The following is a 15,111-nucleotide window of genomic DNA, read 5'->3' on the forward strand; positions in this document are numbered from 1 at the left end:
ATTGGTCAAGATCTATCAGCTCTGAAATTTTCAGACGAATCGAACAACCCATTGTTGGGTTGTTGCCACCGAATTGATAGTTTTATCAAAAATTTTGCAGTTTTTTGTTATTATTTTGAATATTATTATAGATATATATAAACTGTAAGCAGCAATAATGTTCAGCAAAGTAAGATCTACAAAAAAGTTAATATGACCATAATTATCAATTGACCCCTTAAGGAGTTATTGCCCTTTAAAGATAATTTTACACAATTTGTTCATCAAGTTTGCTTACATTCAAATATCTTCTCCTCTGAAACTACTGGGCCAATTACCTTCAAACTTTAACTAAATGTTCCTTAGGGTATCTTGTTTATAAATTGTATCCGAAGTTTGTATCCATCGACAAACATGGCTGCCATGGCTAAATATAGAATATAGGGGTCAAATGCAGTATTTGGATTATATCTCAAAAACTATATCTTTTAGAGCAAATGTGACATGGGATAAAATTGATTAATTGGTCAAGATCTATTGGCACTGAAATTATCAGACGAATCGAACAACCCATTGTTGGGTTGCTGCCTCCGAATTGGTAGTGTTAACAAAATTTTGCAGTTTTTTGTTATTATTTTGAATATTATTATAGATATATATAAACTGTAAGCAGCAATAATGTTCAGCAAAGAAAGATCTACAAAAAAGTTAAGTGACCAAAATTGTCAATTGACCCCTTAAGGAGTTATTGCCCTTTAAAGACAATTTTAAACAATTTGTTCATCAAGTTTGCTAACATTTAAAAATCTTCTCCTTTGAAATGCAGGTGAGCGATTCAGGCTCTTGAGAGCCTCTTGTTTATGTATTGCATGTCTACAAAATTTCCAATATCTTCATCTAGTCAATTCCTATTTTTATCATATTTTCACATATCTACATTGCAAAACTTCACACCTATATTTAACAAAATTTACCTTTTAATGGGTTTTCACTTTTAATTTATTGGTTTTACAAAGGAATTGAGGTCAACACATTAAAACTGATCTACGTTGCCTGAATGATAACCGATAATGAAATGCACTGCAAATACCAAGTATTTGGGTCCAGTCATTCCGTTGTCTTTTCTACTACTATAATACGTTTGTGTGAATAAATGGCTTCTTCCTATGTAGAATACTAATAAGACCACAATTATTCTTTATATCAAATATTACGAGGTTTGTCTCGTTAGTGTATAAAACAGTATTGGAAAGGGGACTCAAAATAACTAAAAACCAGATTTCAGTACTATGTCGTGTTTTTAATAAAAATGATAACGAAAGCAAGACATTGTACAAAACGCAATATGTTCATTAGGGCAACATGAAGTCCGTATTAACAACACTTAAATGATCATTATGATGAAAAAACGACACTGGGTAAAGTGGGGAAAATGAATTTAGAATTGAGATTTATGATAACATAGATTTTGTTCCTTGTAAGTAGACTTCATAACGATAATCTGTTGCATTAATTTACCATTAACAGCTAATAGTATGCCAATAATTTAAAATACTATATGAAAATCATTGAATGGCCACAGAATTAAGATTTCGCAGGATTAGTCCTTATTTGAGTAACCTCAATTTTTTTTCTAGAAAAACAAGTTGAAAATGTTTCATATGAGCCCACTTTTCTTAATTTTTCAACTCTTAATTTCATTTTATCATTATATTTGTTTTATATTTATTCTATTATATTTACTTTTATTGTGGTTTTTTGGTCCTGCTCTACTGTTTTTCATTAAGGTCAATATCTCTTTAATTGTATATTCCCTTGATTAATTACCCTTCATATTTTTATCTATTTTGCCTAGAATTATCCATATTTACAATAGTTTGACATTATTTGAATACACTTGAATAATAGAATCATTGATGACATCAGATTCATTCCCTATCGTATTAATTATTTACGGTGGTCATCTTTTATACGAAACTGCGAAACACGGAGATTACTGAAATGAAAACAATTCATCAATTATTGCGCCACAGGTTCACTACCGATTGTCTATTTCTAATAGAAAAACATACGCAGCAGCTTTTATATGGTTTTCTAGATATTAAGCAGAATAATGTTAACTTTTTATTCCATAATTGTTCGATTTTATCGTAGAGATGCGGCATGATTCAGAAATTTAGCTTATAATTAACTGTCAAAACATGTCAATTAAACATTCACTGTTGATTGTTCATGTCCATCCAAGCTTCAGTTTGAACTTTTGAACCATAGTGATGAGAAATAAACAAAATCATAATGCCGTTTTCTTTATTAATTGATTGATTTTTTTTAATTAAAGTGATATAGATGGAGAAGGATGTCCATATATTTCTATTATTTTTTCCTAATATAGAAAAAATTAAAGTCATTACATTGACCTCTACGAATGAATTACTGTATTAATACAGTTAAGGTAGACCGGGTATCTTCTGTCATCTTGCAATGGATTGTAATATAGAAATAATCAATTGGTCTAGACTTTTAATGAAATATGCAAACTTTGAGAGAGGACTGTAATTCAATTGTAAGACTTTTCAACTAAATGCAGACAACTATGTATTTTTAACTGGTTTTCCGAAGGAAAAAACCGGGTATCAAAATAGTGAAGTACGGCGGGCGACTGTCAAAAGTTTCCATGCAATAACTTATGAATCGTTCAACCAATGCCTTTCCAATTTTTATATGTTGTTACGGGTGACAAAATGGAGTTCAAGGTTGACATTGAAGATTTTAACTTTTACCGTTCAGGAGCAGGTAATGGTCCATGATATATGTGAACTTGAAAGGCACTTTATGTAGTTTCCGTGCAATACCTTTGAACCATTCAACCTTTAAGTTCTAATATGTTGTTACTGATGACATAATGAATGTCAAAGTCAAAATTGAAGATTTTCACTTTTGACATTCAGGAGTTAAGGTTTTTGATAGATTGGAAAATAGGCACAGAACGTGGCATGTCAACAAGCCTGAAAATGCCTTCAATTTGACAACTCATTTCTTTTATCTTATTACTATTACTGTTTTTAAAAATACAGATGGGTTTTTTTTTATTAAGTTGTATTCAAGAGAAAGGTTACTCAGATAATCTAACCTTTATAAAGGAATATGTTGTAAACTTAAACATTTTATTTTGAGGCAAGAAAACGAGTCCCGTGACCCCAATTTATATATTTATTTTTGAAAGAACATTATCTTCTCATGTGTGATCTTAAAATTCTATCGTTTAGCTTTTTTTCCAATAAGTATCATAACAATTGTTTATTTTTTTATGTATAATCTATACAACATCTGACAGTTTTGCAAAACCTGCTGCATGAAAAATGCTCCGTGAGCCATACTGTTTATTATATTTTTTGAAAAGCATGACGAATACTAAATTTTGGTAAATTATTAAAATATCTATCGATTTTACTTATGACCTTGAGGTTTGGTTACTGTCTGCTGAGTTTACTTCATATCTCTTTTATTTGCAGCTTCGATTATGTTATTTTGTCTTGTGGTGTATGCTTCCTGATTTCGCCTGTCAGATATACTAGATTAATTGCATTATACTCTTTGCCAATATATCTATAAACTTTTATATTTATGCAAATGTTTTAGATAAAGGTACTGAAAAGGTCAGCATTACTACATCGTGTTGGTTCAAATAACGGGAAATGTCGTCCCTGTTTTATTTTATAACAAAGATAATTAAAATTTAGAATCGAATCACCTTAATCAGATTTGTAAGCGTTTTTGTTCATTCCAGTATAAGCTGCATGTGTTGTATAGATTGTGATTATATTGTTGGTAATGAAGCTGAAAACATATAATAATCCATGTAATAATTTGTAGAGATAAGATAACGCACGCAACTCAGAAAACCTGCTTTTGTAGAAATCTATTATTGCCTACATTGTTGTTCTAACCAATGATATAGAAAACAGAAACAATATCATTCAGGAAAATAACTTTTCTGCATGAATAAAGAAAATCATCGGATAATTCAATGCCGTATTCTTTCTTTTGATTATATTTTTCAACGACCAAAATAACGTATTTACAATTAAAACAATCGAAAAGAAGACAGAAAATTATGTTTGCTTATTATAATTATAGTGTTGTAATTACTACAGTACAATGTAGTACATTACTATTTTACTTTGTTTTCACGTAAAACATGTCATGCAGCTTGTAATACTATTCGAGATTTTTTCCCCTATTATACCATGCCTTCTTGTCAAATATCTGACAATACAGGGTATTGAATGGTGTGTCAATATAGAAATAAGGACATGTGGAATGATTACCAATGATACAACTATCCGTAATGAATAAAGGACAAAGACGTGAACAATCACAGGTCACCGTACAGCCTTCAACAATTAGCAAAACCCATACCGTATAATAAGCGTTGCGTTGTTTGTGTTGATTATGGAAAATACCTCGGCATGAGGAATTCAGTTGTTAAACACAATAGACATATATCGTTCAACAAAAGTAATAATACACATGTTTGAACTCGAGTTTATTAATTATAATTGAAAAAAACTGTAAAATTATCCAATGAACAATTATTTTTAAAGTACGTTTGATTGAGAAAATCTTACAAAGTCGAAAAGTAAACAAATACGTGTTATCGAACAAATGGATCACATTTCTTTTGTGGAAACTGATGACACAATCAGCACACTATTTCGAAGATGGGAATAAAGTATTGAAATATCAAAATTTTAATCAGAACATGTTTATTTTTCAAATTTTAGGTTCAAATATAAGTTTTTAAATGTTGGTTGAAAAAAAAGATTTTTCAGATCAATAAAGCTGCCAATAAAATATTTAGCTATATTGCTTTAAATCAATGTTTGCTTTTCATGAAGACAAAAATTTGTGTAACCATTAGAACAATCGGATAATTTAGCTTGATACTTCTTATTTATGGAAGACGCTTCCTTTGTATCGTTTACTTTTTTACTAAAATGTATAGAAATGGTAATAATTTCAAAATCAAAATATAAAATGAAGATTATTAATTAACTGTTCTTTAAAGAAAAACTCATGCATTCACATATACAGTATCTTATAGATCGTTCGCAAGACTAGTTAAGAAACATATATATATTTATCTTACCTCATATACACTTCTAGGACTGTCATTGGTTAAAAGCGACCGCGTGGAGAGTGTGTATATTTCATATGGGGTTAGTAGGCGTGGTTTATTTTAATACACGGTTAGTAGTGATTTTACGTCCCTTTATAAAAACAACACGACATTGAGGAAAAATTTGAAACGAAATGATGAACGATTGTAATAAATGCAGAAAACACATTAAAAGCTAACAAGTTGTTATTGTTGGCATTTGTTTTTGTATAGACCAATGGAAATAGGTTCTTTATATTGAAGACTTGAACACTTTGATAGACCACTAGTCTAAATGCCACGTTAAGATAGTCGGTAAGATAAATTCGTTACTCATTACGAAAGTATTTCATATAAGAAGTATGTTTCATTTGCCACCTGTAAGACATCAGAGTGGTATACACACCAAAGGCAACGCTTATTACAAAACAATACGGTTGCTATTTAAAAACCTTTAATCCATAGACTCATATAAAGCAGAGAAATAGTTGGCTATGAGCGAAATTTATTAAAACTGCCAACTTTTCCAGAGCGCAATTAACCTTATATGATGTGAAAGTCAATCAACAATAGCTCAAAGATGAATGTCTGAAACTTTCACTTCATGATTGGCCAGTGTTTATGGACATGTATATATATTTTAATAAACTGTAACGTTTGGTAACTTTGTTATTTCTACCCTCTTCAACCACAAGTTGAAATTTGATTATGTATCTGAATAGGTGCACATACCATGAACCGTTTGTGGTTTTCATCGCACTGTAAGAAGAGTAACAGAACCTATTTCAACTGTTAACGGGCATTTTTGCTTTAATTTGTCTGACTTCTGACTGTTTCGATATAATCATGTTTCTCAGTAATTATTTTGCTGTATACATTTTTGTTAACCTTTCTGCCTTTTTATTTACTGTTGTTGTCTGTCTCAAGTTTAATTATACATTGAAATAATTAACATCTTTTCCAAAAAAAGGAAAACGGTCAATGTCCAGTCAAGTTTGTGTCTAAAGAGATAACCAATCAGCACAATTTGACATCTACATATCAGATCTCCAAACTAATCAGACAAAATCAATATACCACAAATAGTTGATAATTTATTCATAACATTTGATTTCTTTTTATCCTTTTTATTTAGATATGTCAGGAAAGAATATTGGATGCGTTATAACTAACTATAAATAAATCTAATTGAATGATAAGTGGGAATTCATATTTAGGAAGGATGGTAATTGTTTTATTGCAATAACACACTCGTTAGCAATTTGACTGCACTAGACGCTGATTTCGACAATTAATCATTTCATTTATGTCTCTGCAGTGATGCTTGATGTCAAAATATGAGAAATAAGTACAAACATGCCCCCCCCCCCTCTCTCTCTCTCTCTCTCTCTCTCTCTCTCTCTCTCTCTCTCTCTCTCTCGTCTATTTATTTTAGTGACTATACAGCACAAACATTGACTCTAAATTGCTACAAGATGTATATAATTGACCTTGCATGTTTCTTTATTTCAGTGACCATAGTTTGTATACCAATGACAGTGACAGTGATGATCTACCCGGTGTGGATATACGGAGATTTCATGTGCCGTACTTTAGACTTTATGCAAGGTAAAACTTGAATTATTATTATTACAAAAAGGTAGTAAATCGATATTTAGTAGGTGTAAGGGAGATGAAAATAATCGGAATAGCGGGATCTTTCAACGGAAGGACACCAGGTGCCTATGCGTGCACCACGATTCCGAAGTCATATTCAGTAGTAAGTTTCAAAGACATTTAGGTGAACAAAATAACCGGAAGTAATGCTCGATTGGCAGAGAAAGAGGGATTTCTATAAAAGTAATAAAAATAATAAGTACATCCCGTCAACGATTACTCGAGTATTGCTCGGCAGTACTGAGTACCGAATACCAAAATGAAACTCAAATAATCGGTTTCCTGTTGGAATGTTGTCGCCCTTTTTTTTAAATAAAATTAATTTTTATTGAGAATGCTATTCGGAAAATTAAATAGTAATCTTTGATTAATCAAAATTAATAAAACGTTACGAATGTTTGCGCCTAATTGTCCTTTAAAATTCCGCCGAAAAGAGGTGGGATATGCATGAGAGCAGCTTTCCTAGGCTTACACTTTTGGCTAAACGCGTCTGAGCCATTCCACCACATCTGTACCGTCAGAGCAAATATTGTCGTCTGCAGGACTGTTAGTTACGTAACAAAGTTTAGAAGCCGACTATGCCCAGAAAAAATTGACAAGATTGTATTTCTAATTAAGAACAAATTCATTGCACCCTTTGGTGATCCTCGGTCAATGGTTAAACGCATTAGTATGTTGTAATAATCACACCTTTGTTAATATTTGCATGTGTTTTCTTTACAATTATCAAATACTGTACGTGATATGACTTTGTTATCATTTTTCGGTCGATATGTATTTGTGCCAAAAATGAAACCATTTGCGCCACAACTTATTTGCGTCAATGCTATTTCTGCGCCACTTCATTTTGAAACCCACACGTTTCATTTTCGCAAATAAAACAATCATACAATTGCGCCTATTTTATCAATTTATTTATTTTTACCTATATATATTTTCTTTTTCTGAGTCGTTCCGACTTATCGCAGCTTCTGAGTCAGCACTTCGGATTTTGATTTATTTCGTGGCCTGAAACTTTGTGAGAGTATCTAAAAACTCAAACATTGACGGATGTGAAGCATAAAATTGTTCGTTGCAATGAGAGTGGAATGCTTAAGGTCCGTTATTTGTTCTTCTAGAATTTGAAAATCGATAGGTTATTATAGTACGTGTTATATGTATCATATGGGTAAAAAAAATTTACAGGTAAATGTGGCGCAATTTGATTACATTTTTTGGCGTAATTAATACACCAGAAGAATAGAGAGTGGCGCAATTGATACCTTTCAAAACTGTAATTGGCGCAAATTGATTCTGGCCAATTTTTCAATGGGTGTTTATCAAACTTATAATGCGATTATTGTTTACATAATTAGAACATGAGCTATTAATTAAGGTATAGAATTCCTGGGACGTTATCTAGTCCGAGATAATAATTTTGTGGGTTTTACGTCCATTAGACAACGTCCCTCAATACGTAAAGTGGGTATAATTTTGTGTTTCCATTTTGTAAATGTAAAGAGTACTCGATTAGTAATTCTTCACCGAGTTGACATCCCTAATAATAATAATAATAATAATAATAATAATAATATATCTATCAAAAGAAAGTAACTCATTTGGATCAATTAATTTTTCAACAATATTCTACCAATACACATTGATAAACAATAAAGATATAAATAATAAAATAAACAACAGAACACAACAATTGCATACATAGTGGTTAAAGTTACAAATATAACACTTTGTTTAAAAGTAGAACTTCTATGATAGAGCCAATATCCCATTAGAGTGTCGAGAAACTGAAGCATTTCAACAATCAACCAACACATGACTGCGTTTTGTCAACGAACTTGTGTTCCCCCAAACAGATGTTCCTCTGGAAACTTTGTTATAAACAATGCTATGATATCTTTTCCTGTTGGAACAAATGTTTTATGTCTTTTTTTCGTTAGAAACATAAATGTAATATTTCTTCAACTGGAAATACTATTTCAGAATATTTGTTCCATTTGGAAGTAATTTTATAAGGGAAATTCTATTCCATGACAGTAGAACTTGTATAGGGATATTTTTGGGTAACATAGGGCGATTGTAGTTTACTGATCTTCAAATCTCGAAAATCGATTAAGATACAAATTAAGGTAACAAACAGAAACCGAGGGAATCGCATGAAATCCAAAAAGAGGTATTCGTTCAGACTTGTTGAAGTCGTTAATTTAAAATTAACATGGAAGATACAGTTTATTTCTTAATTTAAATTTAAAACGTATTATACGATGTCAAAAATACAATTCAGTGTTCAAGTAATTTTAAAGGACTACATAACATTCCTCAAGTTAGATGTGATACTAGTTTGAGCTGAATTATAGATCTAATATAAGTGGTATTTTAATCTGTCTGTTATCATTTAATAAATCGAGTGAACTGAAGAATCGCACAAATTATACTTTAACATGAATTAGAAATCAATGCCATACTAATGCATAAATAATTCCTTCAATCTGTTATTGTTTTACTCAACGAGTGTAATTGATCTGACAAACAATTATTTATTGCTACTGATGCTGAAATTAAATTCAAATCCAACAATTCACAAAGTGAACTAAAAAAAGTGCACTATGTATATAACATATTAAAACACTTGAAACTAGTCAGCCACATGTTACACTCATTACGATTACATCATTGAACTTTTTTGACAGTAATTGCTGAAATTACACGACTTTCTACAAAAAATAATAGTATAATCAATCTCCTTAGCAGCTAAAATCCTATTGATTGAAATTATTAATTTAAAAATAATGACAAAGCAGTATAAATTAAACCAATATAGTATAATACGTGTGAACATTACCATAATTTGGTCGTCAAAATGTCAGGAAATTTTATATTACTAATCGGAAATCGTATTTTTTTGGAAAAACATACTTTTTTATGCTAACGAAGTGCAACGAGAACCATATTTTCCTGATGTTTCTGGTCCTAATAAATTTGATGTTTACCTATTAACGCTTCCCTCCGTCTGTCAAACCAAGACATATAAAGATTCCTAGTTGTCATGCGTATCTACAACAGTTTCCCTTAAACATTATTTATAATTGTGCACAGTGAATGAAAACGGATTGAAGATGTTCACCTCCTTTTTTGAATATGTTTGCAATATTTGTTCGTAGCTTTCACAAGGTGAATTTAGTCACATTTGTCATTGAATGTTTAAGGGGGTACATAGTTTTTGTAATGTGTAACTCCAATAGTTTTATTCAATATTACTCAAAGTTTACCTATTGATTGCACACAGATTCAAGATAGGTGTGTTCTTTTGTGAACTGGTTACCAAAGCGATTACCTAAGTCATTGAACGTTATAGAACATATCTAGCTGTGTACATATCGTGTTCTGTGTGCAACTCCTACAATTTTCCTTCAATATTCTGAAAACTTTTCACAGTAACTGCACTCTTAAGAAGAATATGTACCCTCTATTTTTCTCAGACTTTCCATGCGGAACTTAGTCATTTTTATTATTGAAGGCTATAGATGGTACCTAATTTTTGTCATGTGGTACTACAACATATTTTCACCAACATTATTCAAGCTTTGAATTTGGGACCAAATGGTCTCTATTAGGCAAGCCATTATAGCAAACGAAATCCTTGAAATATTGTATCAACTTGGAAATAAATGCAGCGTTGCTGGATATAGAATTAGACGTTCACAAGCATAAGTTCCCAACCGACCCTTCGTATGTATTTCCAGGTGTCCAGATATAAAACTGTATCTGTGATATACTTGCTGTCATGTTCAATTGAATAATTGTGTTCAACATAGTCAGCGAACTCTAACTTATTCAATGACAGGGCATCGTTTTTATAGTTTAACATAAGGTTCAAGGATAATGTTAGGTTCTTTTTTATAATCCTCGAGCAGCTTCTGTATGCAATTTTTTACTTACAAAAACAATTCCACAAGTTTAAGAAAGGAGACACGGTTGCTTCCATAGGAGTGTCGACTATCTGTTGAAGAAACCGTCCATCAAATGAAACAAATGTGTTGCCAATGACATAAATTAAGCAAAAAGTCAAATAACAAAAATTCCAAACGCCAAGGAAAAATCAAATGGCAAAATCAAAGCTCAAACATCAAACGAATGGAAAACAACTTTCATACTCCTGATTTGGTGCAGGCATTTTCTTATGTAGAAAATGGTGGATTAAATCTAGTTTTATGAACTAAACACCCCTCACATGACAGTCGCATAGAATTCCATTATATTGAGAACAAAACAAACAGACAAAATAGGTAAAACTGTCAAAAGTTGGGGTACAGCAGTCAACATTGTGTTATAATCTTAATCACTATGAAAACAAATAACTATTTCAACTTGCTTTCAGATTGAGGGAACTCTTCACTTGAATTCAAGTGTTTCTTGTGAGATGTGCACCCATACTTGTTGATCTGTTTTTCTTTATGGTAAAACCGACAACTTTAATAGCTTCAAAGTTAAGCACACATAAATTTGTTACTTTGGTGATTTTCGATAATGATTATGTTATAACAGAAAATTTGGCCAGAAGTACATTTGGCCAGAATTATTGACTAATGTTCAGCCTCCTTGAGAAGGACATGAATAGCAGTAATTCATTTCATGCATGTATGTTTCTGTCAACCTCAGTTACTGTCCAAGGATTCCTCAACTGTATACATTCTATTTATATATAACTTGCGGATAAATCAGCTATTTATTATGCGTGCATATAGGACAAAATGGGAAAGATGCACATCAAGAGATGACACCAAAGGAACATTACTATTAAAGATATACCTAATATTAAATTACATCACCAGCCCAGAAGTTAACACTTTCCTTGTGACGTGACTTATTATTGATGCGATAAGTGTTGGTAAATTAAATGTCCACAAACTGTAAATCATTAAAACACTGAAACTATTCTACACCAAGACAGAGATGGTCTTTGTCTGATTAAGCACAGTTTTTTTTAAGTTAGAAATGAACACTTGATAAAAATCATGCGTCCAGAGCACTTTCCTGTATTCAAATTCATTAGAAACACTCAAACCTGGACATTTGAAACCCTTGGTCGATGCCACTGCCAGTGAAAGTATCGTCCATGATGGTACCACATGCACATAAGTCAGCACTTCTGTTGGGACATGGCATATCATTGATAACTTTTTCTGCCTCAGGCGTTTGCCAGATTTTATGCAATTTTTTTAAGTTTAGATTTTAATAGGTGTAACACCACTATTGTTTTTCCCCTAACAGTCTTTGTTAAATTTGCACTTTTCAAAAAATTGTGCAGAATTTATCTTTGTTAAAAATAAAGAAATACTTGGCATGAGTAAAGTTTTATCCTGTCCAGTACTACAGACAAATTTTCACCCCTTTTTTTCCTGTGTACAAGCTTTAGTAACCATGTAACCTCAAGTTTCCAAAATATTCTATAGAAACACCAAATAAAAAAAGAATGGTGCTTTGAAACACACAATATATATATTTTTATGACTCAGATTTTTTTTACTGCAATGAAATGTAGGATTAATTTCCTACAACTGTCAAATTCAAGGGAATATCTTTATTCAATCCTTTTTCGTATGCAATCGGATGTGACATAATATGATTTGGTGGTATTGCACCTAAATGGTCTTCAACTTCTTAATTGATTTGGTTTTACAACTGTTTTGATTCGAGTGCCACTTATGAGTCTTGTGTAGACGAAATGCGCGTCTGTCCTACTAAATTAAAGCCTGGTATCTTTGATTATTATTCTTATTAAGAGGTGTATAACATTCATTGATATATTAAAGAAAATGTTGATAGTTCAGAAAGAACTAATCACATTAGTATCTACATATCTTTTGTGGGTTGTTTCGTTTCATCTTAAAGAAAGTAAGTCATAAATTGTGTGCTAAAAGAACAAATCTGAGATAAGAGGGTCAGTCAGTTCACAATTTCTACAAATTATTTCAAAATATTTTTTGCAAATTCGGAAGTAAAGTTGTTGATAGTATTTTTAACACTATTCACGTTATTTCTTTCCAAGTGAAATCAAAACATGGGTTTCCACACACGTAAAATTTTACTTTTGAATGTTAAGTTATACTTCATTAGTAAGTTTCATGGAACCAACTAGTATATTTTAATTCAGTGAAAATAGTTCTGTAAGTGTTGATGAAATGTATCATCTAAACACTATTTTAATATTACCGTTTTTAATTTTCCTTGGAGTTCGGTATTTTTGTTATTTTACTTTCACTACAAACCATTGAAAGTGTGAAATGGCCTATATTTGTACTCGACTGTACTGATTTTTACTCGACCAGTCTGAATTGGTCTGAAATTTACTTGATTATACTCGACTGTAGTCTGAACCATACTTAACAGTCTGAACTTGTACTCGACCACACTCGACCAGTACTTAACCATTTTATTTGCGTCTGAGCCTTGCTCGACCTAGTCTGAACAATGCTCGACCTAGTCTGAACCATACTCGACCTAGTCTGAACCATACTCGACCTAGTCTGAACCATACTTGACCAAGTCTTAACCAACCTAGACATATTTTTTGTATCTATCTATTGTATTTCATCACTTTAGGAACTGTTTTTAACAGCTATTTCCCCTGGCTAGAAATTTGAACAACAATTTGAAATTTAAAATGTATTCAATATGGCATTGAAACCAAAATTTTACAATAAACATAATATAAATTCAACACTTACATATATATATATCACCTTTAAAATAAAAATAAAACAAGCTGATCCAATAATCTCAAAACTGAATTGTGACTAATATTTACAATGTTATTCAAAATGTTTTGAATGTTTCAGATATATTTTATGGTTACTGGACAATTTTCACCATTTACTTAAGCCTTGTATAGATTTATGGTGCCAGTTGAGTTTAGTTAATAATGCAGTGAACATTTTTTTTATTAAAATATATTTAGAATAGTATATAAAGCAACTTAATAAATTTAAAAGATCACACCTTTGTTTTGTAAAACCAAGAATTTGATATAATCATGATAATAGAACTTCCATAGCAATCCTTGATAACCCTTTAACATGTTTAAAAAAGGAAATGTGTTCCAAAGTTGCAGAAAAAAATTATTTCAATTAAATTAAAATAACTTTGTCAAAATTAAAGACATGGCATACAAGAAGAACTTTAATAAGGTTTTATTACCTCAGTACATGTGTGTTTTACAGGTAAAAAGAAAGCCCTATTTTTCTTAAACTCGTGTATTACTTATCTAGTGAATTTAAAAGGCCTTGCGATTTAAGTTTTACAGGATGTTGCAATTTTTACTGAATGTTAATTAGAAATTAATTCTCTCTGATCAGGTGTGAACTTTTTAATGAGTTTGCCCCAAGAAGGAGGTTTTACTTTATACTTTACCACTATTCAGATTTTTTTTTTTATTTATTTCTTTAACTTTTTTATCCTTTTTTGATATATATTATATATAATATATCCCAAATTATAATAAGAATAGATATATTTCTAATATAAGGTTAAACAATCTTAGTGATTTTTTGGCTGTTGTTAACTCATTAAAAAGATAATTATATAACTATTGTATGTAACCATAAAACCTATGTAGTTTTTCTTAAGGAATTTAGGAAAATTAAGTTTAAAAAAAAAACACATGCCAATCAAGAAGCACCTTATTAAGGTTTTATTACCCTCAGTACAGGTGTGGTTTTTAGGTAAAAGATTTTTTTTTTTAACAAAACTCTAAAACTTAAAATTAATATAATTAAATTATTATATAAATTAATTTGATTTAACTATCTCTATTTGATAAATCTGAGAATCATGTAAGGATGTAAAAAAATGTTTTTATATATATCTTTATTTTATTGTGGCTGTTATCATGTCAGAAAAAAAGAAATTAATTTTAACAGCTAAAATTAAGAAAAAGTAGAGGTTATTTGGTCAAGTATGGTTCAGACTGGTCGAGTATTGTTCAGACCTTTGGTCGAGTATGATTTAGACTGAAAAAATAGGTCGAGTACAGGTCGAGAATGGGTTAAAACTGTTTCAGACTGGTCGAGTAATAGTTCAGACTATTTTCAATGACAAAGATAAGGGTCAAGTACAAATCAGTACGGTCGAGTATGGTTAAGACTGGGGTCGAGTAATGTCGAGTAAAATTCAGACCAATTCAGACTGGTCGAGTAAAATTCAGTACAGTCGAGTACAGATATAGGCCATTTCAGACTTTTACTGGTTTGTAGTGTTTATACTTGTGTATTTTGTTAGAGTTTTAATTTATAATGGATATTTTTTTTGTTTTATTCCGCCAC

The 15,111-nt window shown here is 31.0% G+C and overlaps 1 protein-coding gene across 1 annotated transcript in view; it reads left to right on the plus strand.

Annotated features, from left to right (window-relative positions):
* LOC127698944 (QRFP-like peptide receptor) overlaps positions 1–15,111 on the plus strand; it is a 36,551-nt gene that overhangs the window by 15,783 nt on the left and 5,657 nt on the right. Inside the window, exon 2 of the mRNA XM_052202721.1 lies at positions 6,650–6,745. Within this exon, the coding sequence (XP_052058681.1) occupies positions 6,650–6,745 (96 nt within the window). The remainder of the gene's footprint in view (positions 1–6,649; positions 6,746–15,111) is intronic.

The sequence above is a fragment of the Mytilus californianus genome, unplaced genomic scaffold, assembly GCF_021869535.1.
Source record: "Mytilus californianus isolate M0D057914Y unplaced genomic scaffold, xbMytCali1.0.p SCAF_1, whole genome shotgun sequence".
NCBI lineage: Eukaryota > Metazoa > Mollusca > Bivalvia > Mytilida > Mytilidae > Mytilus > Mytilus californianus.